The sequence below is a fragment of the Gambusia affinis genome, linkage group LG11 (genome assembly GCF_019740435.1).
Source record: "Gambusia affinis linkage group LG11, SWU_Gaff_1.0, whole genome shotgun sequence".
In the NCBI taxonomy this organism is placed as follows: Eukaryota; Metazoa; Chordata; class Actinopteri; order Cyprinodontiformes; family Poeciliidae; genus Gambusia; species Gambusia affinis.
This window is the reverse complement of record NC_057878.1, coordinates 23869176-23892184: the sequence shown is the minus strand read 5'-3', so window position 1 is coordinate 23892184 and position 23009 is coordinate 23869176. Positions and strand designations below refer to the sequence as shown.

Here is a 23009-nt window from a genome sequence, read left to right as displayed (position 1 = left end):
TATATATATATATATATATATATATATATATATATATATATATATATTTCATTTTAATCTTATAAATAACTAATAAAAATATCTTCTGAGTGCCTGTAGAGTTAGAGGCACTTGTAGAACAGTTTTATAATCTTGGGTCAAGAGCAATGATTTAAATAAATAATAACAATGCGGACATCAACCTTCAGAAACCATCCAGAGATGTCTAATGAGTGATTCCTTCAGTTGATCAGTAGAAGGTGCTGCTGCCACATGAAGCTGATGCACATAATTTCTGGCTAAAATTGAATAAATAGAAAGGAAATGCCTTTTCAATGCAATTGAAGCATTGCCTTTCTATTTTGTAAATATTTTAATCATGGCTATAGTAAGAGCTTTTCATTTTATTGATCCTGCTCAGTGACGGTGTGCTGAAAGAATATCATCATAATCTCTTGCGCAGAAATTAATCCAAATACAGATATTACTATTAGTATTATTTTAGAATTATTTGTAGTTAGATAATAAAATACTAAAAACGTCCGAAAGCGGGGAAAGGGTTGGTCTCTTTAAATATGCTAATTAGATATTTTTCGTTCTGGATTTGTCATGACGTCACTTCCTGAGGAGAGCTCGACTCCTACTTTTTGTTGGGACTGTGAGGAAAATTATTCTGTGGAGGGAGGACGGCGGTTTGAAAAAAAAAGCGGAGAAATTGACAGAGTTAAGCTAAGTTATAGAGTATGGGACTACACAAACTTCAACTTTAGCGGAGTACAATGCAGGCGGACGTGCTTTCCCCGTGAATTCCTTACTAGGACGCTTTTTTGTAAGTATCCAAGTGTGTTTCAGTCAGTGAGCTCCGGGAGCTAACGGTGGTGTTTGTTTTGTTGTAGCGGAGCACGTTCGGAGTCTCTTATATTCGATTAGTTCTATCTGCAGCCGTCAGCCGGTGTGATAAAACAAGTGCCCACCTGTTGCTTATATTCAGGTACTTCAGGCCCCGACCGTTACAGGTGTCGCTAGGATTAAACGGTTACTTCCCAATCGTTGTTTCAGTTTAAGATTAAAATGTGAGAGAATGTTCCAGACTTTTTGAAGAAGAGCTCGGTTGTTCGGGGGGGAATAAAGCGGCGGACATTTGGTGATTGCGAACTTGAGATGGACAATACGTAATTAAATCTGCGTTTATTTGCCAGGGGCTTATTCAAATACTTTTGAAAACGTAATAAACCCTGAATTTAAAGATATATTTATTCCGTTGGGTTTTGGATTTTGACGCTGAAGTTAGCAACCGAGGCACAACAGCTCATTCAGCACTTGAGTAAAAGGATATTCAGCCTTTTTTTTTTCTTTGAAGGAATCTGGACTACAGGCTCCAGGCCACATTTAAAATATTTAGACATTTCACCCTAGAATCAATTGTTGTATATTACAGATTCCTATAAAATGCCTTTGACTGATATTTATTCTATCAATTCAAATTCATAATACTTAATTAATCCGAGAAGCAAGTTAAATGTTGCTGTAACTCATACTTTTCTTCAAAGTTGTTGTAGATGCTTATGTCTGTGGAGGAAGGCTCTCCTGTGGTGGTCTGTATTACAGTGACTCTGAAAAAGCCTCTGACTGAAGACACTGTTAATCTCATGAAGAGGATACTCAATTGTTCAGTCCAGTTTTTACAAGACTTGAAAGAGCAAATATGTCTTGTCAAACATTCTCAGTTCTTGAGATCTGGACTTTGGCTATGATTTCATGTAAACTACTTAATTGTTGCTCTGTTTGATTTAGTGTGTTTGTCCCACTGGCTAGTGGGACAAACAAATCCCTGCCCCAGTCTGCTGTATTTTTCAGCCCCTAAAGGTTTCAAATGCTAAAAAATAAACGTCCAGCACTTTTAACACTGGAACTGTGAAACATTTTAAATGTCCAAATGACCAAAAAAAATTACAATAATTAAAATAGATTATGTAACCAACATTGCATTTCATAAAACAATAATCATTCAGTTTAGACAGGCAAAACAAAAAAATGTTAAAAAGAGAACCATCTGTTTAACAATTTTTGTCTAACCGTAAATCATTGATCTCATTTCATTTAATCCTGCTGTTAATTGATTTATTGCTTATTGTGAATTCGCAACAGGCTTATCAGTCTTCAGTACAGTGTTGTTTTATGATTAGTAGAACATGTAGAAAATAAAATCCAGCCTGAGAAATTGTATTTCTGGACCCTGAAATCTGCAACTTTCCACTGTTTCCAGCTACTCTCTTACTAATTTCATTCTTCATGAACAGGTGTGGTCCTGTTGTCCTGCTCCTCACCATCATGCTGAGTTTCCTGCGCAGGACTTTAGGCCGGCGTTCCATCCGCAAACACGCCGAGAAAACCCGTTTACGAGAAGCACAGCGGGCCACGACACACATCCCTGCAGCCGAAGATGCAACGTCTATCATCACCTGCCGGGTTTCCTTACTGGACGGGACGGATGTCAGCGTTGACCTGCCGGTAAGGAGTTTGCTCCAAGTTGTCCCCAGATAGTGAGGCATTCATGTGTGGTGCAGATAAATAATAAAATTAGACTTTGTTCTAAAAGCTGATATATTGGGTTAATTTCCATCTTTCCCTGTTTGTTTGTCTGCTGTTTTTGTTTCCTACACAGTCAGTTAAGGCTGAGTTATTCAATAAAACTCTTACAAAAGACGTTCTCAAGCTGATATGAGACAAAGTTATTCCTGGGAAAAATGTCAGCAGTGTACTGGTGACCGATGTGTACCTATGTCAGTAGAGTATTCCAGTTAAGCCTTTGGAGTGTGTGTGTGTGTGTGTGCGTGCGTGCGTGTGCGTGTGTGTGTGTGTGTGTGTTGAAGCACTGCTGATCACCTGTAATTCCATGATCCTCTCCTAAGAGCACATGACAGCATCACATGACATGTTGGACTCATCATCCCATCCCATAACTCTCCTTCTTGTTCTTTATTTCCATCTTGTACCAAATTAGTTTTTTCCTTTTCTCTGTATGAACTGAAGTATAGGTCTGTGCAGGCATTTTGAGTCTTCCCTCATATATTTGTTTTGCTATGAAGGGCCAAACTTTCTTTCAAATTTAATAGTGATCTTCAGAAATAAAACTAAAGCATACATATTTTTTGTTTATTTATACATTTCTTTGGACAACTTTATGTTGTTAGCTAACAGTTTAGCTCAAAATGTTCTAAGAACATCATGTGCAGTCTAAGAACCTCATTGAACCCCTGATATAAATTTTTATCAAGCAAAGACTTAATAATAGCAGATTCATGTTTAATATGTGCTTTTAAAGACAATTTTTTATTCTGAAGCAGATTGCAAAGTTGTGTTGGTATTTTTATTGAACAGGGAGAATGAATAAAAATGTTTATATACTTGAATTTAGACACTTAGTGTGAAGAGTGTTTACAAATGGAGGATTCAAAAACAGATTGAGTTTAGGAACAATAGTTTTGCTTTTTAGCATTCAAAACTAGTTTTAGAATTTCGAAGATATCTTCAACCTGTTATCTTTAGCAATTTTTCCTAATGTACGGAAAAAGAAACAATTTGTATTTGTGACAGACTGTTGGAAACAATGTGTGGATTCCTCTCTGGTACAAAAGCCCCAAAACTCTCAGTCATGCTGAAATCCTTAGCAGTGTAAAACTGCTTTTTATTACCTATATGTCACAAATGATGTCAAGTGTGAGACTGGCCAAATTCTTATCCTATCAGCTCATTATAGTTTGCACAGAGAGGTTGTATTGTACTCTTAGTGAGTTTTTTTCTTTCTAGTGGAATGTTATCAGCCTGGACTCTTTCTCTCTGTTCCTCTCTGTTGCTCCTGTTTTCTTCTCCTCTCTTGTTTTCTTGTTTGGCATGAATTGTTGATGGAATTTTTACAAGGCTTTTCCATCAGTTTATTGTTGTTCATTTTTACCAGTTTAATTCATGGTGCTCTTGCAGATAATGCTTTATTCAAAAACTTTAATGTTGTTCCCTAATATATTTGTGCTTCTCTATTGTCTCAGGTCCTTTTTCATTTAGCATTGTGTGAATAAAATGTGATAATGCTTGGGTGTGACTGTTATTAATGAGTTTGGTGAGTAGCAGAGAAATGAGAAATTTTGATTCTCTTTAATTCTCTTTATTTTGCATTTAAAAATAGTTATTCCATCCAATTCCAATTCCATCCTTTTGTTGTTTTTTTTTTTTAACCACCAGCTCCTGCTTCTCTTTTGTGGTTATTTTTTTTATACCCACTGGCCTCCCTTTGCAACTAATGATCATGAAAGCACTCCCATTTGTCTCTCCTGCCTCGTCATCCTGTTTTTGTTCTTTCAGCTGAGAAACTGGACAGCTGACCTATAAAGAGAATTATTATTGCCAGAATAAAATCAGCAAATGCTTAAAGACTGAACAGACTAAGCAAACGTTTTTCCAGATGACTGATTGTTGTAGGAAGTACAAAAAATATATTTTAATAACTATCAGTTTAGACAATACGAACTGCAAAATACTGCATAGGAGATTTTGTTGGCTTAAATATTTCAGGAACATATAGTAGATGCACACTTTGCATATCAATAATATATTCAGACAGATGTATAACAGTAATATCACCATTGCACAACATTTTCCCTAATTTACATTTCAAACCCTTTATATAACATACTATATTTCAATACAGGCTTAGTCAGATTATGCTAATTTAAGTTATTAAAAGAAATGACCGTCTGCTTTCCTCAAACAATGTCCACAATTAATTTTTTTAATTCAATATACATATATGTTTTTTAAATTACTCGTTAGTGAGTTTTCTCTGAACAGTGTCAGCTAGCACAAACATGAAGGTGCTTAGTCAGGCACAGAAACAATGGTAGTCTCCTTCAAATTAAAGGCTGGTTTTTCAAATGTTCATTGTTGATCGTTGCTGTTACACAATTACACTGCTTTGCTTCTTCTGCCCACATCATGTTTTGTCTTTGACAGCTTTAATAAATAGAAGTTTGTATGAGCTATAGTTGGAAAGATAATAAAAACAAATACTGGTTGAAACCTAAAGGGAGCTGAACTTTTAACATCCAAGTAAAAACAAATAAAATGTCACCATAACTCATAAGAATCCCCACCATTGGTTCTTAATGGAAGTGTTAAGTGTTTCTTTCCTCTGGTGTTGTTACAAAGTTCTTTAAATCTCTACTGATAAGTTTAGAAGCTTGAAGTTGACTTTAGTCAAAATTATACTTGTTGACTAATGTATAATTTAAATTTATGCAGTGTATTTTTTATGTTTCTATTCATCTTGAATTGGAGGCATTGAATGTTTTGTTCATGAGTAGTAAGACTGTTTGCTCATCATTGAAGGTTGCTGTTCTGCTTCGTTTACTGTCAGTACTTTTACTGTTTTCCTGTCCACCTCAGCTTTCTTGTCCTTCTACTGCATTGAAACCAACTTAAGAAAAGACTCTGTTGACAGGCTCTGTCATTCCCACTCTATCCAACACTGTGTTCAGCTTGTCATCACAACAATGTTACTCCATTAATCCGTTTATAACCGTTCTTAGGTGAATTGGACTGAGATGTATTTTGGATGAAAAACACAACAAAACTTGAAGAAAATATTTGTACCTCCGGAGTTGAATCTCTGTCTATTTGTGTGAATGTTTTTGTCTAAGTATCCATTTGTTTCTATCCATTTATCCATCAATTTCTGAGTTTGTCCACCATTCGCTGTTCAATTATTTCTTCTTCACTCTGCCACACAGATGTAGATTAGATCTATAGTTATCGCTAGTGAACTGAGACAAATGTTGAAAAGAAATTAGGAAGATATCCTGTATTATTTTTAGGTTCTAATTGTAGTTTTCTGCCTTCATGTTGTATTCAATATACCTTTGTTTCTTTTCTGCACAGTTGTGTAACATTCACCTGTAGAAACTGAACTAAAGGTTTTGTTACAGACCAGCCCCACTTACACTCCTTCATATCTCACTCATCCATAACTTATTAGCCCTCTTACCCTATCACCCCTCGTCACTTTTTTACTCTCTTTATTTGTAGCACAGAGGAAAAGTCGATCTCCCAAATGCTTTAACTGTCTCCCAATAAATGATTCAAAAGTTATAGTTTTCTACCAAGTGAGGAACATTCTTTAGTTTTGCAATGTGCCATTGCTTCTTGTTCTACTGTTTGTGTTCTGTCCAGATGAAACCAAGATGGATTCTTGGACCTGTTGTCAGTTGTCAGTTGTTTAGCTCATGAGTAAAATACTTGACATGGTGTCTCAGAGAGAAAGTTGTCCTCGGAGGCAGGAAGAAAGAATACAAAAAAGTAGACAGCAGTGCAGGGACTTTAGCAGGACCTTGGGTGCAGTACACACACACAATAAGTCCTTTGTGCTGTCTTTCCATGGGTACTGTAGGGTGCGGTATGCCTTGTTAACTATGCCAGCTAGCATGGGGCCTGGCCCCCTAAGCTGGCTGCAGAGTCTCTTGGGATGAGATCCGCTACAATCCATTTCTTTCCAACTGTTTCTCTTGATTTGCGTCTTTTCGTTTTGGCCCCTTTTTTAAAAATAGTTTGTAAAGTACCATAGATCAGATTCATTGAAACTAGATGGATGACATCTCAATTGTCACGCTCAGTCCAGATTCTCAGTTGGATTTAGATTTGGGCTTTGACTGGGTCACTCAAATGATTTTGATATAAACTGTTGCTTTGTAGCTTTGGCTGGCCAATGAATTGTTTTTTGCTATTAATCAAACTTTTGCCTTTTGAAGATTTTATTTATTGATTTTTATTTTTTTTTTCACCAATGAACTTGATGGGTTTCCATATTTTATTGGGATGTCAGCATGCCCAGGGCCACCATCTCGTTTAAGACATTTTTCTGGTAAAATTGTTGTTTTTCGCTAGTACCGGTATTATGTTTCTATTCTTATAATTAATCAAATAATCTTATTCCCTGGCCTAATACCCTAACTAGAGATGATTGGGGGGGGACAAAAAATCTACATTTTAAATACATTTTCTGTAATTTCTTTAAAAAAGAAAAAGCGAGCAAAAAAACATTAAAATTAAAAATTGGGTCTGATATGAAAAAAATTAAGATTTTATGTTGAAGCTCCATCCATGTTCCCATCAACTCCAGTTTGCCTGAGTGTGTTGAAGGAAAGCCTCCTCACAGCAGTGATGGCATGATGCTGTCATTGCCATGTTTTACAGTCACTATGGCCTTAAAGTTAATGGGTGTGTTTATTTAGGGGTTTCTGGATAAAGAAGGCTGAATATATGGATCTTTTCCAGCATTTTGTCTGTTTGACAGCATCATTGACTTACTGTCTCTGCAGAAAAAATGCAGTGAATGAACAACACACCATGTCATTATTTACTAAAGAATTAGAGAAAAAGGAAGAATTTGCTTTAATTCTCAAGAATTTACACTGATTCTTAATTTAGACGCTTGTATACGTTTAGATGATGTTATACTCATCTGAAGGAAATGAGTATAACAGGGATTTAATTTCAAAAGCATAAATTGTAAATATTCAAAATAACAAGAGTATTTTTTATGCTTCTCTCTGGTGATCCTAAAGTTAAGAAACTGCTAAAAAATAGTTATAGTTGAGAAGAAAGTATAGATAAAAATATATTCAGAAGTAAGGAATATTCTGTGGGAAGAATTTAGAGGTGGTTTGAATCAGTGCATGTGACTGAGAGCATTTGAAAAGAGATTTCCCAGTTCCAGGCCGAACACAGGCTGTAACTGGTACGGGCTGATCAGATAGGCCAACACCTGATTTACAGAATGTCTCCTTGTCTTATGGAGAAGTCCAACCTTCATCCAGGAAACAGCCTACTGAGACAAAAAAAAGTTATTTATGTAATTTAATAAAAACAAGAGGAGGGGTTTTGGTTCTTTTGCCATATTTGAGTTTATAACTCTTGTTGAGTTTATAACTCTTATTGACTTAATCTCATCTGACACATAGTTGCTAAAATGTTCTGTTTTTTGTTGTTGTTGTTTTTCCCACCAGAAAAAAGCCAAAGGTGAAGAACTGTTTGAGCAGATCATGTACCATTTGGACATTGCAGAGAAAGATTATTTTGGACTGCGCTTCATGGACTCTGCACAGGTTCCGGTAAGAACTGTGATACTGTCTTCCTTAGTGGAGCAACTAGGACAAGAAAAACATCAATTCAGGACTGATCTAATACATACTAGCAGTATTATCATTGTTGTATTTCTTGGTCAAACGTTTGATTTCTTTCCAAATCATTCGCTCATCTGTACAAAGGTCTAATCCTCTTCCCTTTCAGTGAACGGGTTAAAGGGATTGGTTAAGGGAGATTTGTCAGCGCTGGCCGTTATGCTGTCCTGTTACACAAACTGTTTTAAGTCAGTGACCCTGTTCCTTTCACAGAAACTTTGCAAAGCCACTGAATTAGTGGGAGCCAGCAGAGGGAGAGATGAATGCAGGAGAAGGGCGGAGAGCATGTTTAAGTTGTGAGTGTGGGAGAGGGAGGGATGAGGAATGTGGGGGAGAGGAAACTAGAAAGTGCTGCAAGTTCCTCTGTTATCTATCTTAACCCGTCGATCTGTCTGCCTCCATTTTCACGAAGCCACGACTCCGTCTGCTTCACTGTTTGTGTCTCATCCAGCCTGAATATTAGGTCACTTTTCAATAAGTTTATTAATTTAAATTTTTATTTCTAATAAAATAGTTGTCACATAGTTATCAGCTTTTATACCAAGTGTAGAAAAAGTTAGAATTTCAAGTCTTTAATTATTTATGACACAATTCCTATGGTTTTAGAATCTGCTTTCAATCTTCACATATATCTGATTGTGAAAAACAGGGACAGTCTTGGTGTAGAAACTAAAGTAAATGAGAATTAGAGCTGCACAATCTATTAAAAGGCTATTAGTAATTCAATCAGAATGTGCTAAGTAACATTTGTAAAGGACTGCAATAATTGGGAGGCATATTTCAACATGCATATGGTATTAAAACATCTGGCTAGTGGAGTTCCACTCTGTCTGCCCTGATTTATGCAGATTTTAATGAACTGGATGCTAGGGCCTAGTTAGTGGTTAGGACATCACGTGGCGTTGCTATCAAAGTTGCATGTTTTCTAATGGAAATTATGTAAATGTTACTGGTAACATGATTAAACTGTTACTGACAGCTTTATTTTTGTAGCAGTTTTTATTTTAGCGTTTGAGCTGCAGCTGCATTTTTCAGACTTCATGTTGCCTTCCACCACATCATCTCTTTTTGATCTGCGTTAGTGAATGAGGATGTTGCTTCCTAAAACATTTTATGACCTTCTCCTTTTTGTTTGGCATTGTTAAACGTGTTGACAGTTCCTCAACATGTAGTTGCTGGGGATGTGTATAGAATCTTTAAAAAATTTACATGTATAAATTAAAGCTGTTACAGTTCCAATTTATCTCAGCAGACAACCTTAATGAGGTTTAGAAACAAAAATTTAGTGCAGAAGTTTGAAAATGTGGATTTTTAGTTTTGGACACATGATAAAATGGATAAAATATGTACATAGAGGTTAAAATGTGTACAAAAAAACTAACATTTGAAAAGCAGTCCCTTAACACATTGCTGAAATGCCACACACCTTTAAAACCCATCAACACATTTTGGACAAAATTGTGTTTGGATTTTTGCCAATTCTTCCTGCTGGAATTTGGTTGAGCTCATTTACGGTATAGTGGTTTGCTTTCTGGAACCAACCAATCTTTTAGCTCTACTCCTTAAATTTTTATTAGATCTTTAATCAGGAGCTTTCTATAAACATCTTCTCATATAATCTTCTGTATCTAGTCCAAAACTCCATATGATGGGTCTCTTGGTGATTACAAATGAGGAACTACTTTAGTTCAAGCTTGTCATTAACTGAACTGACAATGAGCAGACTTGGAAAGAAGCTCTCTGCAAAATGGAGAACCTCTTTTGCTGCTATTAGTGCATTGCACACGGTGGAAGAAATCTCCAAATGTATTAGGGAACTGTAAATCAACAGCTAGAGTTTGAAACATGAAAACGACTAAGTATTGTAACATTGCAGTGATCCCAAATACCATCAACATTGTTTTTAGAGTGTTTCTTAAACAATGGCCTTCAAATAGCCCTGACTATAAAATGGTTGGAAATTTGTGAATTTTTGAAGCTGTCTTTTTCCTTGTTGCAAATATTTTCTTTTCAATTGTTTTCTTTGTTGTTTCAGCATTGGCTCGACGTCACAAAAAGTATCAAAAAGCAAGTAAAAAGTAAGTATTGTTGTACCATTCACAATGTTAACATAAACAATTATTATATAATTGTTTATATTAATCAACAATTGATTTAACTGTTAAACATCATGTCATGACTGTCACTAAGCTGATGTTTTGTTCCATTTGAACTTAGTTGGTCCACCATACTGCCTTCACTTGAGAGTCAAATTCTACTCTTCGGAACCGAACAACCTACATGAAGAACTCACCAGGTAAGTAAATTGAAGCAGTTAAAAAAAAAAACTAATGCCAGATTAATTAAGTATAATTACAGGGATAATTTGATTTAAAAAATGTGTTTTACCTATATATTCATATCCAAAACCATGAAAATGTGTCATTTTCATTTTGTTCTTTCTTTCTTCATTACTGTTAGGTTTCTTAATCCTTTGTTCCTCAGTAACATAACCACTTGTTACACTATTTGTCAAAATATTTTCACCACTCTTTTATCATTTGGTTCATTGTGTTCTATTTTATAAGTTGTGTAAAACAGTCAGTCACCGGAAACTTAATGTAGCATTCCACAAGGAAAAGTTATTTTAAACCGAAATAGTACACCAATTAGGTTTTTTCTTTATGTTTGTAATCTGTATTAGTCAGACATAAGTATTAGTCAATAGATTTGCCAGAGATCAGTGACTCCTAGTTGTATTCTAGTCTTATTTAACAAGTTCCTCATCCAAACATAAAGTACTTGTTGATTCTGTTTTCCCAGCTATCATTTTGGGTAAAATTATTCCAACTGTCTTTATGTTGTCCTTCTTTCAGATACCTTTTTGTGTTACAGTTGAAGCAAGACCTCCTCAGTGGCAAGTATGTGATTTATTTATTTAATTTTTTATTTTTTTGACAATAACGAAGAACGAAATGAGACGAAAGAAGATTTAAATCACTTCGCTTTTATTTTAAAGAACTTTATTGTAGTGGCTTGTTCTACTCTGTCTCTTAATTATTTTGGATGTTTCACTTGGTTGTCCTGATGGTTCACAAGCCAAAAATAAGCTGTTAAGCCGTAAAGGTGCACTTAAAAATTCAAACCCAAAACTCAAAGGAAGCAGCTATAAACTGGAAAAAGTTTCCAGTTTTTAGCTGCTTCCAAATTATCTCCAATTGTAAAAACTGGAAATTTATTTAAAAAAAAATTTAAACCTGAAAAAAATAAAAGACTTTAAACTTTTCTAACCTTTGTTTATCTGGGATTTTTTTTCAGCCATGTCCATTTTACAGTGTTACAAGTCAAAATTATTCCTCACTGTTACTGATGAGAGAAATATATTTGACTTTTTGGATTACGAGTTCCTCAAAGTCCTTTTTGGCCTTATAACTGTAAAGCAGCAGAGCAATGTAAAATTGGCTCGGAGCAGAGCTATTTTAGCAGTTTGTACCGTTACTAGACTTTTACAGTAAACCCTCTCCAATATTTTATTTTTAGGCTTGAATGTCCATTTGACACAGCGGTGGAGTTGGCTGCTTTCTCTTTACAGGGTAAGTACAGCTCCGCTTTTGTTCTTTATAGTAAACTCTTGATCTTTGTGGTTAAAAAGTAGGACTGCTGTATAATGAATTGTATTCATCATCGCAATACCAGTGTGTGTAAGATCGCAAATGCAAAAGACTGCTTTTCATCACATAAATAAGTTTTATGTACAACTGCTTACCAAAGAGAAGTAACTATGCTCAGATTTTTGTTCCAGCCTCTGCCAACTAAGCAGCCTCAGTCCAGCTGAGTAGAACTCATTTAGAGCCAAAAATGTTACCTGACCTGTAGGAAAAAGACAATTCCTAGTAAATATCCACTCTAAGAAAGTTGATGTCATTTTAAAAGAAACATAATTTTTCTGTTTTTTGTTTTTATAATGAAGAAAAAAACAAACATAAAACTTTTCCAAAAAATATGTTTGGAAAAAATAATGTAAGAAAAAAAGAAAAAAGTAAGTAATTTTCAACCATATGATAAGGAAAAGTAATTCTAATGTTTTTCTTAGATATTCTTAGATTTAGATTCTTAGCGCTAAGGGCTTGTTGTTTCAGTAAAATTTTGTCTCATCAGGGTTCTTACCTGAATATCCAAATAATACCGTATGTACAACAGCGACAATGTTCCTTGAATCCAACCTTTTTCTCTTTTTTTTTCAAATTCCTTTAAGAGTAAACCAGCCTTCATTCTTTCACCTAAAAAAGTGATTTCAGAAGCCATTAAGAAAAAAGTCAATCACTGGAGACATTTATGGAATGGCATTGCGTGCGCAAACTCTTGGATGGACGTGCTTACACATACATAGCTAGTTCTGGGTTAAGTGCCAGCTCATTAGTGTTCAATCCTCTTCAGAGGCCCCCTAATCCAACACCCTCTCTGCTTTCGCTCTTTCCCTCAGTCAGTCTTTTTTTCTACCTTTTTTCAGTTTTTCCCCCTCAGTGTTGGTCAGGGCCAAAAGTTTGAAGGACTATATTGGATATGCCTGTCAATTAGTGTGCTTTGTTTTGCTTTGTGTCTTCTTAAATCTCAAGTGCTTGTCTATTTTTTTTGTTTGTTTGTTTTTTCAGCTGAATTAGGTGACTGTGACCCACTGGAACATAATCTGGAGTTGGTGTCAGAATTTCGCTTCATTCCAGAGCAGACAGAGGATATGGAGCTTGCAATCTACAATACTTGGAAGGAGTGCAGGTATTCGTTTAACTGACACTGAATTTAGAATAAAAAGAGATCTGTAAACAGTATAAATATCTTTTTCAGAATTAAATTTCCCTCATTCTGTACTTTTACACTTTCTTTGTAAGCTTTTTTTTTTTTTTCATTTCTTTTGTGGCTCATCCATTTTCATGCTTTCTTTTTCAGAGGTCAGACGCCAGCACAGGCTGAAATTAACTACCTAAATAAAGCAAAGTGGTTGGAAATGTACGGAGTGGACATGCATATGGTCAAGGTGAATAATATTTGGCTTGACTAAGGATATCTAAGCAATTAATTGTGCAGAAGAAACATTAATAGTCATCCATGGTCTGTTTAGGCAAGAGATGGTAATGAGTACAGCCTGGGTTTAACTCCTACTGGAGTTCTGGTGTTTGAAGGTCAAACTAAGATCGGACTCTTCTTCTGGTATGTTTAGTTATCATATAGTGTATATATATTCTTTTGTTTTGCTCATTTTTTTGACAAGTTCTAAATCTGATATTATATTCAGCTGAATGAGGTGTTTTCCCTGTTGTAGGCCCAAGATAACTCGTCTGGATTTCAAGAAGAGCAAACTGACCCTGGTAGTGGTGGAGGACGATGACCAGGTGAACCAAAACTCTCACACTATCACCTAGATGACAGAAATGTACATCTATCTACACATTTGTCAAGTGCCAAACCAACAGTCAGTTATGGTCAGTCACACAAGGCGTGTCGCGACAATAGGACCTATTTTCTCGTTTTTTGGCGAGAAAAGAAGAGAAGTGGATACAGATGGGATTAAAACCTGCTGTTCTAGCTAAAAACCTCTGATCATTTAAGATGCCACTTCATATGGAGAGAAAGTTTGTAAAACCCACAGATATTAACTATTTCAAACATATCAAAAGCTGAATTATCATTTTGAAGAAAGAGAAACCAATTTTAAGGGTCTAGCACTTTCTCCACAAAACTCCATCCAAAGGTCCCAACCAACCAACCAACCAATCACAGGCCTTTTTTCTGATAGCAAAGCCTTCCCTGGTTATCTCTTTTTAACAAAAAATTGCACAATTTTATGTTGGCATCTATTGGGCGCTTAAAATGCAAAATGTTTTGGTCGTTCAACTGGAACAAAACTGACCTAATTTTATTTTGTTTTGCACAATAATCCAGAAACTGTTTCATAATTTTGCATAAATCTTAAAATTTTACCAAATTTCAGGTGCTTCCAAAAAATTGTGTTCATCTTAATTTACAGATATTTTTTTTCCCGTTGGGAAAGCTTTTTCTCTGTAAATATGTTCTGGAATATATGAGCTTTAAAACGTGTTACAATGTTATGGAAGGGGAAAAAAAACTACTGTAATAATACTGTAAAAGAGAGACAAAGAGTCTGTTTATGTCCGTCCAGGGGGTCTTTGAGTGATGTTAATAAAGAAACCTGCCTTCTCTGGTATTTCTGGTATGCACAGTCGCCCCCACCTCGTTCTCTGTCACACACACACACAAACACACGCACACCCACATCACACAGAAGTTCAATTTCAGCTTGAAAACCTCCTTCTTTCTGCCTGATGAGCAAATTAAACAATATTGTCACACTACCTTGTTCAGCTATTCACCTTTTGGTGAAATATCGAAGGATGGCATTCATATTGTTGGTTTTGCTTTCCAAATCAGATTATATAATGCTAAAGTTAACAAAGCTTTACATATAAAAAAATCAAATATTTTCTTCAAACTTTGTTGTTTTTCAAGAATATTGGTAAATTCATAAGTATGTTGATTTTTTTACTTAATCAGTTTTTAATCTGGTTGTGTTTCTCAGATGTCTTTACATGGTGAGTCAGCATTCTGACTCACCATAAATCTTGTGATTTCTGTCTGAGTGAGGCTGAATCCCAGCTCATTGTTAGCCCTAACCCATTGTTCAGCAGGTTCATACCGAAAGCAAGTAATGTGCCAGTTATTTCTACCAAGTAGGGGGAGGATAAAAAACGTTTGCCTTACTTTTAAGTGACATACATAGAAATAAAGGAGTATTCGCTGTGCTTAAATAACAGCACAATAAAATTAATATTGTTTCAGAATTAAAATATTCTATTTTCAGTTGGTGCAAATATACTATTTGCCTTAAAGTGCTATGATGTATGATAACATTCTCATCTTTAATAAAAATATTACAATTATTTCTTAATTATATAGTATAGATTTTTTTGTTTGCCATCAGTTTTCATAAAAATATTCAATATATGGTCAATATACTCATTATATAGAAAACATAATCTTATAGTATATACCTATATATTTTATACTATGTTTATCTAGTATAGTAAAATAATAAAGTGAAAGTAGAGATTAGATTATATGGATGGACTGAAATGATGCATAAATAGAAAGTAGGAGATAATGTCTGAAGTTATAGGCTTATCCTGCTGGAGGATAAACAGACAAGTTTTCCTCAGAGATAGGTCAAGATAACCTACTGAAAAAAAGACAGGTTAAGCCTGGTCTTAAAAGTAGGCAGTGTCTGCCTCGCCGACTACAACTGTGAGCTGCTTCCACAGGACAGGATCCTAAAAACTGAAAGATCTGCTTCCCATTCCAGTTTTATAAATTCCAGAAATCACCAGTAATCCTGCATTCTGCGGTTAAACCTCTCTGTTAGGAACATATGAAACAGTAAGACTCATGCAACAACTGGAACTCCAACTGGGAACAGAGACGTCTTCTTTTAATTTTTATTTGAACTTGAACAGCAGCATTTGAATTAGAAAATGTTTTTATGGCGTGTTAGTTCTCTAAAAACCTTTTATTTTATCCTAAATCCCTCTTTAGGGTAAAGAGCAGGAACACACTTTTGTCTTCAGGATGGACCACCCCAAAGCTTGTAAGCATTTGTGGAAGTGTGCAGTGGAGCACCATGCATTCTTCAGGCTCAGAGGGCCAGTACAGAAAAACTCTGCGCGCTCTGGATTCATACGGATGGGCTCTCGCTTCAGATACAGGTAACAAATGCACCAATAATACCAAAGGAAAAAAGCATTGGAGTTTGAATTGTAGCAGTGATGTCGTCACTACTAAAACCTGCAGGTACTTGTGAAAGAAAAAGGTAATAGTTTGCTCTCCAGGCCTTTGTGTATACAGTGAAGAATTTGGAAAGTTAAAAACTCACTTTCAGTGTGCAAAATATTCCACTTTGTATCCATACATACCAAAATTAGTACACCACTGGTACTCGGTGTCAACATACTGCAGAAGTCAGCTTGCTCCACTCTGTGTGTTTAAAAGGTATCCAGTAAGATAAGCATTTGTGGTGGTGTTGATTTAACACAGGGGTTGCAGGGTTTTGTTGTTAGAAAGAGGTTATCGCCTGGATGGTTACAGAGTTCAGCAGGGGTCATTGCTCTGTTAGTTATTGTAGTAAAATTGAAATTCACTGTAGATTTGGAGTTTGTTAGGAACGGTGAAGATAAAAATAAAATTTTTCCGCTTTAATTTTCTGACCAGTGGAAAGACAGAGTATCAGACAACCAAGGCCAGTAAAACGAGGCGGTCAACCTCGTTTGAGAGGAGACCCAGTCGGCGATACTCCAGAAGAACCATGCAAAGCAGAGGTAATGTAAACTAAGGCTTATCGATCTGAAATAAACCAACACTGTATTTGAGGATATTATAAACTGAATGTAACTTTGAGTTTAATCTGCTCTATCTAATTATTGCTTTTTTTTAGAGCGCTTTGTAGAATTGGAACTCTATAAATACAGTCTAACAGTTGAGCAAATGGCTTTAAAAAGCCGTTAGTCTCAGTCTTTCCAAATATTTCTTTGTTTTACTCCAAAGGCAAGGATGGAAGACAATAAGAAATAATCTAAGAACAAAAAGTGTTTCAGAGAGTTCTTTGCCATTATTGGTGAACACAATCAATTATCGACACCCCTTGCAAAGACATGAACACAAACCTTTTAATAAATTATTACGGAGACTTTTAGACCATAAGGCTCATCTGCAGTCTTGTTTGTTAAAGCTGCAGTTGTTTTGAAACATTTAATTAATGCTCTGACTGTGTACATGATAAAGTCTTGCAAAATATTTACTTGTCACTACTGTGACTTGTTTGAGCAGAATGTTCTCTTATCATTTTCTCTTCAAAGAGTGACGGGAAATTAGCCTGTGTGCCATAACATTTTTGTGCGGCACACAGGCTTGAGTCACACAGAGCCACAATCTCTTTGATTTAAAATCACATTGCCCATAACATGACATGGGGCACTTCTTGGCGGCTGAAAGTGAGAGTAAATGTATGTAACCACTGACTAGTTTTTCTTACATAATTCTCAACAACTATGGACAATTTTACTTTCCCCTGAATGAAATTGCTTAAATTATTTTGTGAGGAAAAAAAAATGTCCAGAGTTGAGAATTCATGTTTCCTTTTTCTGAATCTTTGAATGCTTTGGTGGGGAAAAATCTTCTATTCTCACAATGAACTGTTTATATTTTGCAGGACATTTCAACCCCCAGGAGTAAGTATAAATATTTTTGTTCTATTTGTTTTAGAAAGATTTGTTGCATCCTCTCTGTGCTGTTATACATTTTCTCAAAACAGCTGTGTATTGTGAGTGTTCAGTTCTTGTAGCAACTCCTGTTTGTTGTGGGTTATAAAATTAAATTGTATGTAGATTCAACAGGTAAAGTTCCCCACAGGTTGCTAAAATCATAAAGGTTTGGCTTTAAAGTTTTTTTTATTTATTTATTTTTTATTTTTTTACTACAGCTCTGACATCAGTTCAATTGTAAAATAACAAATTGTTCTGCAAATTAGTTTATAACAGATTGCAAATGAATATAGTAATATGAAGAAATGCTCTCAGAAGACCTAGTTAATGCAATATAGTATATTTCAGAGTAATTGACTGACTGAAATTAAAGTCAGCTTTTCTGTTTGTCATTTATTGAAGTCTATTTTGTCTCTTTTCTCAGTGTTCTTTCTTCAGGTAATGGTGTGAGCTTCAACAAAGACAACAAGGTGAGCAACTCAAGTATGTTTCTATCAGAAATGTGGAGCAAAATGTTGAATTCCAAATGTTAACCCACTGAAAACAGTTAGCATTCAAAACTTAAATATTCCTCTGTGTTTGTCAGGGTAAGTTTTTTTTTCAAGCTGTCTTCATTTATTTAGACCAAGGGTGTTCAAAGTGTGATCCTAATGTTGATGTTTTTTTAAATAATTTTGTATTTATTTTCTTTTCAGGTTTCTTCTAGCAGAGGTGCCTGGTCCGGCATGCCTGTGGTGAGCCCGGTAGCAGCGTCAACCTTTGGGCCAATGGAAATCGAAGCTTTACCCAGAAGTCCTGGCGGAGAAAAACGAGGGTTAGTATCTTCAGAATCCATTGAGTCTTTAAAATCAACTTGTAATTATTTTACCCGTATAAGAAAATACAACAAACATGGGATTTTTTACAAGTGGCTTTGGCTTGATTCCTCACTAATGATAATGAAAACAAAGTCAGATTAGGAGTGGCTGGGCCAGGCTGGCTGCTTCCTGCCGAGAGCTGATAGAATTGAGCAGATAGCTAGGTGTGTTTTTCATGGTGTAATGCCCTGTGAGTGGTTTAGCATGGCTTATCCGCTGACCCTGTCTTGTTGGGAGCAGTGAAAGGATGGAAGAAGAAAGAAAAAGGAATAATTGTGTAACTTTTTAGCTACTTGACCACACTGAAATATTCAAGTTTCAGAAGTGTTGCAAGTGAGCAGTACATAAGATGCATGTTTTGTCATTGCATAAGGATTTTCACTGGATGGTAGTTGCTTAATACAGCATTCAGGTTAATCTCTTATTGAAATTCAACTGCGTATATATACATATATATATATGTGTGTGTGTGTGTGTATGTATATATATGTATATATATATATATATATTTTCATCTAAATATCCATACTGCTAGACTTTTTAAATCTTGCTATCAAATATAGATGCGCTTACTTTATCACAGGTTTTGGTGACAGGATTCACATGAGTACTTGAAATCCTTTAAAATGCCTGAATTTCAAAAAGGTGTTTTTTAGGTTTGGAAATGCTTGATTTCTGTATTAAGTCCTTGTAAGTGCTTGATATTCAAACTGCACAATTTTTCAATAAAGTGTAATTTCTTATTTAATTAAAAGCCTAAATTAGGAATTTGTTATTTACAGTTAAAACCAGATATTTAAAAATGACTCGTACACATTCTTTTCTTGCTGTCAGTATTTAAATCAGACAGAATGTTCTTTGTCTTTACCTTATTCCTGCTGTATAATGTAGGAATACTATTACAAAATATTATTAACAGTAATAAATCATAGTGATTTGAAACTGTCTTCATTTCATTTGTGTTTTTATTTACTCATTTATTTTTGAATCTCCAAAGTGCGATGCTGGAAAAGTTTGAAAACTTGCCTTGAAAATGCTTGAGAAGTGCTTAAATTTTACTGTGTGAAAAAATTCCAAACCCTGTAATTAAGAATTTATAGACTTATATGAGTTTGTGATAATAAGAATCCTGTGCATATGCATATAAGTAACTTTATTTGTCATAAACCCACATTGTCCCCCTGTGTGTTCCAGTATTAACATGTACTGAGGATAAATTGTCCTGGTCTGGCAGCAGGCTGGTAGGTACAACCAAACTCTGAAACTCGGCTCTGGCTTTAACCAATCAGTCGCAGCGCAGCGGCAGGCATCCTGATTTTTGGCTTTGGATTAATGTTTTCCTGCAGTTCATGGTGATCTGCTGTTTGCCCACTTTTGAATCAGCATGAAGTGCCAACTTGATTGGTGGAGGTAATTGGGATGATTTGGGAGCCTCTGCTGGGATCATGTTTTTGGTGGCTTGAATCAGGGATGGGATTTGATTTCAGCTTCTTTTTATCTGTTCTATTTCCTTTTTTTTCTGGTCATCTGTGCATCTTGTCCGCCTTCTCCAATGCAAACTTTACTAAAACACCTCTCTTGAAATTATTTTAACTATACATCAGAGGAAGAAAATATTAAGAGAAACAAACTAAAATGGTTTCCTTTGACAGACGTGTATACACAAAACCTTATACTTGATACAATTTCATATTACTGAATTTAAGAAAGTTCAAAAAGATTCTTACATGGTGCCAAAAATAAAATCACACAAGTAGCAAACATGTTGCTGTCTTCACAAGGCAGAGCTGTCAAGGCTTTACCAGCATTTAAAGGTCCCAATGTGTTCTGTCTAAATAACAGGATGAGCTCAGCATTACAATTAAATTAACCAAAAGATACTACAACTAAATCAGTTTAAGTAAGCAAGATGACAATCAGTGTGACAATGTTAAATTACTAATATTACTCTCTAATCTGTTTTACTTTTCCTTATGTTTTTTTTCTCTTGCTTGATGTCACTGATTTTTGTATGCAGTGCCGCAGCCTGTAACTGCTCTTATAACATGAGCAGCCACTCTTGATGAGATCATAATCCTATTACAGTTTATGCTGACACAGACCCTGACACTTCCACTTATGCAAAATCAGTAGGAAGGTGTGTCCTTATTTGCTTTTCAGATATGTAAATAAATCAAACCTGCTTTAATAAAAACCAAACTTCACTAATTAAAATATCAACCAGATTTAGTTACTTTTGTCTCATGAAGCGATCTGTCGTCTTTCTGATTTTGCTCATTCCTGTTAGACTCTTAAAGTTGTATGCTTTTGCATAAATATCTCAGCATACACAAAAAGCTAATTAGCCTGTTCTTTAGAATCAAGACAAATCGGACTAAGGTCTCATAAGGGTTTTAACCAATTCCTCCTCTTAGATTAGTTTTAAAAACAACCCTAAAACATCTAGTACTCGCATAGCAAAATCACAAAACTAAACAATTTCATAAAGTCAGAGTTCACAAAGTTGGCATGTAAACAAAATAATACTCCTCTTATGTACAAATAACAGCCAAATTTATTCAAATGTATCTCTTGGATTTAAGATATGGATATGAAATTATGAAGTCATTGAATGATTATCGACAAGGATAATTTTAAGCTGAATGTTCTCTTCTAAACTCTTAGTGCTGCAATGAATAAAACTTCAGATTTTTTTGTTTGATTTGAACATATTAAACCCAATCATCCCAGACGTGCAGCATGCTCCCATAAACCATTCACTACAGGAGAGGTTCCTGATCTTTCTTTCCTGTAAAACCTGCCTGTGAAGAAAAAAAATAATTATTGGACTTCTAATATTCAGAGGATGTTTTAAATGCTGGGAGCAATGAAGAAGAAAATCTGAAGCTGCTTGTTTGTCTTGATCATATTCAGTCAATGTGCAAGCATAAATTTCTTGGAAAACACTAATTTCTCCCAAAAGAAAAATTTCTATATGTATCCACATACATCTAGATAATACAATAATAATTGCTGTAAAGTGGAATTTCTGTGATGCATAAATGTGCAAACTCTTGTAGTCAAATCTATCTCAGCAAAGGAACCGAAAATATACGCAATTTGCGCAATACACCCATATTTATCTTAACCCCACCCATTATTATAGTTTCATACCCATGTACTGGAGCGTTCTTATGTTGAATTGAAAATAAGTGATTTCACCAAATACTTTTAAGGTTTAAATTCCCATTTTTCCTGCTTCCTGATTTTTCGTGTGCCACTAACCTAAGAGCACATTCACTTCCTGCTTTTATTTTTATTCCCATCTCCTGTATGTTCCCTTGTCCTTCACCTATTCTTTCTACATGTTTCATCAGGTCTCCATCTCCCTCTGTTCATCCTCCCATCCACACATCCATCCATCCTTCCTGCCTCCGTCTCATCAAAGCCCAACTGAGAATCCTCTCACTTTGTGTTCTGATGACTCTGTTACCTACTAAATGATGAGAGGCTCTGCACTGAAGTGACTCTCTTTTTGAAGTCGCTGGCATTTATGAAGGAACCTCCTGAGTGAGACTGCTTGTAAGACTAATGGGGTAAAACACTGACTTTTCCCAGAGTCCAGCATGCGGTTCTTTTTATGTCCCATTTCTCACCACTTTTCTATTTCCTAAAGTGCTTCCTTGACCTCTCCTCCCCACATAATGAAGAAATTATCATCAGGTATCAGTTTGAGGTGCAAGAATTTAATTTCAGTCTCAAGAATAAACAAGAATCAGATGGACCCAACTGTTATACAAACTCTCTGAGCTACAGTAGTTTGATTTGCTTTTTATTTTTATCTTGTTTTTTTTCTTTGTCTTAATTTTTTTTTTATTTTTAATCTGTTCTAACAGTTCACAAATCTGTTTGTTGTAAAAGGGAGTCGGATAAGAGGGCATCAAAGCGTGAACACACTGGAGCCACAGAACAGAACCACATTCCCTCTGTCAGAGGTACATTCCAAAAATTCCCAATCAGGTCCGTATCCTCACTGACAGAAATGCAGGAAGATTTTTTTTTTTTTTATCTCCTGCTTGAAACCGGCTTCTTGTCTCTGTCTCCAGTGTCAGATCTTTTTTTTTTTTTGTAGGCGCCATCTCATCCAACTTCTCCCACAATTAAATAAATATTTATTATGCTGAATAATAAGTAAGTCCTACAATTATGCTATTTGTAATAACATCAATAGTATTTGTTTCATGGAAGGAATTCAAATTCATTGTAATGCTTAGTATGGCTAGTCTAGTAGACCGATTCTTTGTTGCACAAAGCAAATAATGAAGGTGATTTAACAATCTTAGTCATTAGGAACATGTTTACATGACTGCAACCAAATTATGTATCTGTCTAAAATGCTTTGAAATAATTTCAAAGAATAAACTAATGCATGGAAACAGATGCTTGTGTAACTTCTTGGAAATAATCATGCTGTTTTTGCAGGATTTGAGCTGATCTAAAGCTCCATTGGTGGTTTTGTTAAACTGAATTTTATTTAAACATCAGAGTAAAATTTCAGGGATTCAAACGCCGACCACATTCAGTTTTTCACTGGCAAAATTATTTTAAAACTGTGTCATTTTACCTCTTCATAATGTCCCAGTGAAGCACCTTTATTTGTTGTT

General features: G+C 35.3%; 1 protein-coding gene across 4 annotated transcripts in view; it reads left to right on the top strand.

Annotated features, from left to right (window-relative positions):
- The first annotated feature begins 602 nt into the window (after positions 1–602).
- Positions 603–23009, top strand: part of epb41l5 (erythrocyte membrane protein band 4.1 like 5) — a 30749-nt gene continuing 8342 nt past the window's right edge. For all 4 annotated transcript variants that reach the window (XM_044132004.1, XM_044132003.1, XM_044132005.1 and 1 more), the window contains exons 1-16: positions 603–808; positions 2280–2490; positions 8034–8138; positions 10243–10285; positions 10425–10503; positions 11063–11107; positions 11727–11779; positions 12839–12959; positions 13131–13218; positions 13303–13391; positions 13504–13573; positions 15789–15958; positions 16461–16567; positions 17458–17476; positions 17934–17979; positions 18205–18323. In XM_044132004.1, the coding sequence (XP_043987939.1) occupies positions 2311–2490; positions 8034–8138; positions 10243–10285; positions 10425–10503; positions 11063–11107; positions 11727–11779; positions 12839–12959; positions 13131–13218; positions 13303–13391; positions 13504–13573; positions 15789–15958; positions 16461–16567; positions 17458–17476; positions 17934–17979; positions 18205–18323 (1334 nt within the window). In that variant the 5' untranslated portion in view covers positions 603–808; positions 2280–2310. The remainder of the gene's footprint in view (positions 809–2279; positions 2491–8033; positions 8139–10242; positions 10286–10424; positions 10504–11062; positions 11108–11726; positions 11780–12838; positions 12960–13130; positions 13219–13302; positions 13392–13503; positions 13574–15788; positions 15959–16460; positions 16568–17457; positions 17477–17933; positions 17980–18204; positions 18324–23009) is intronic.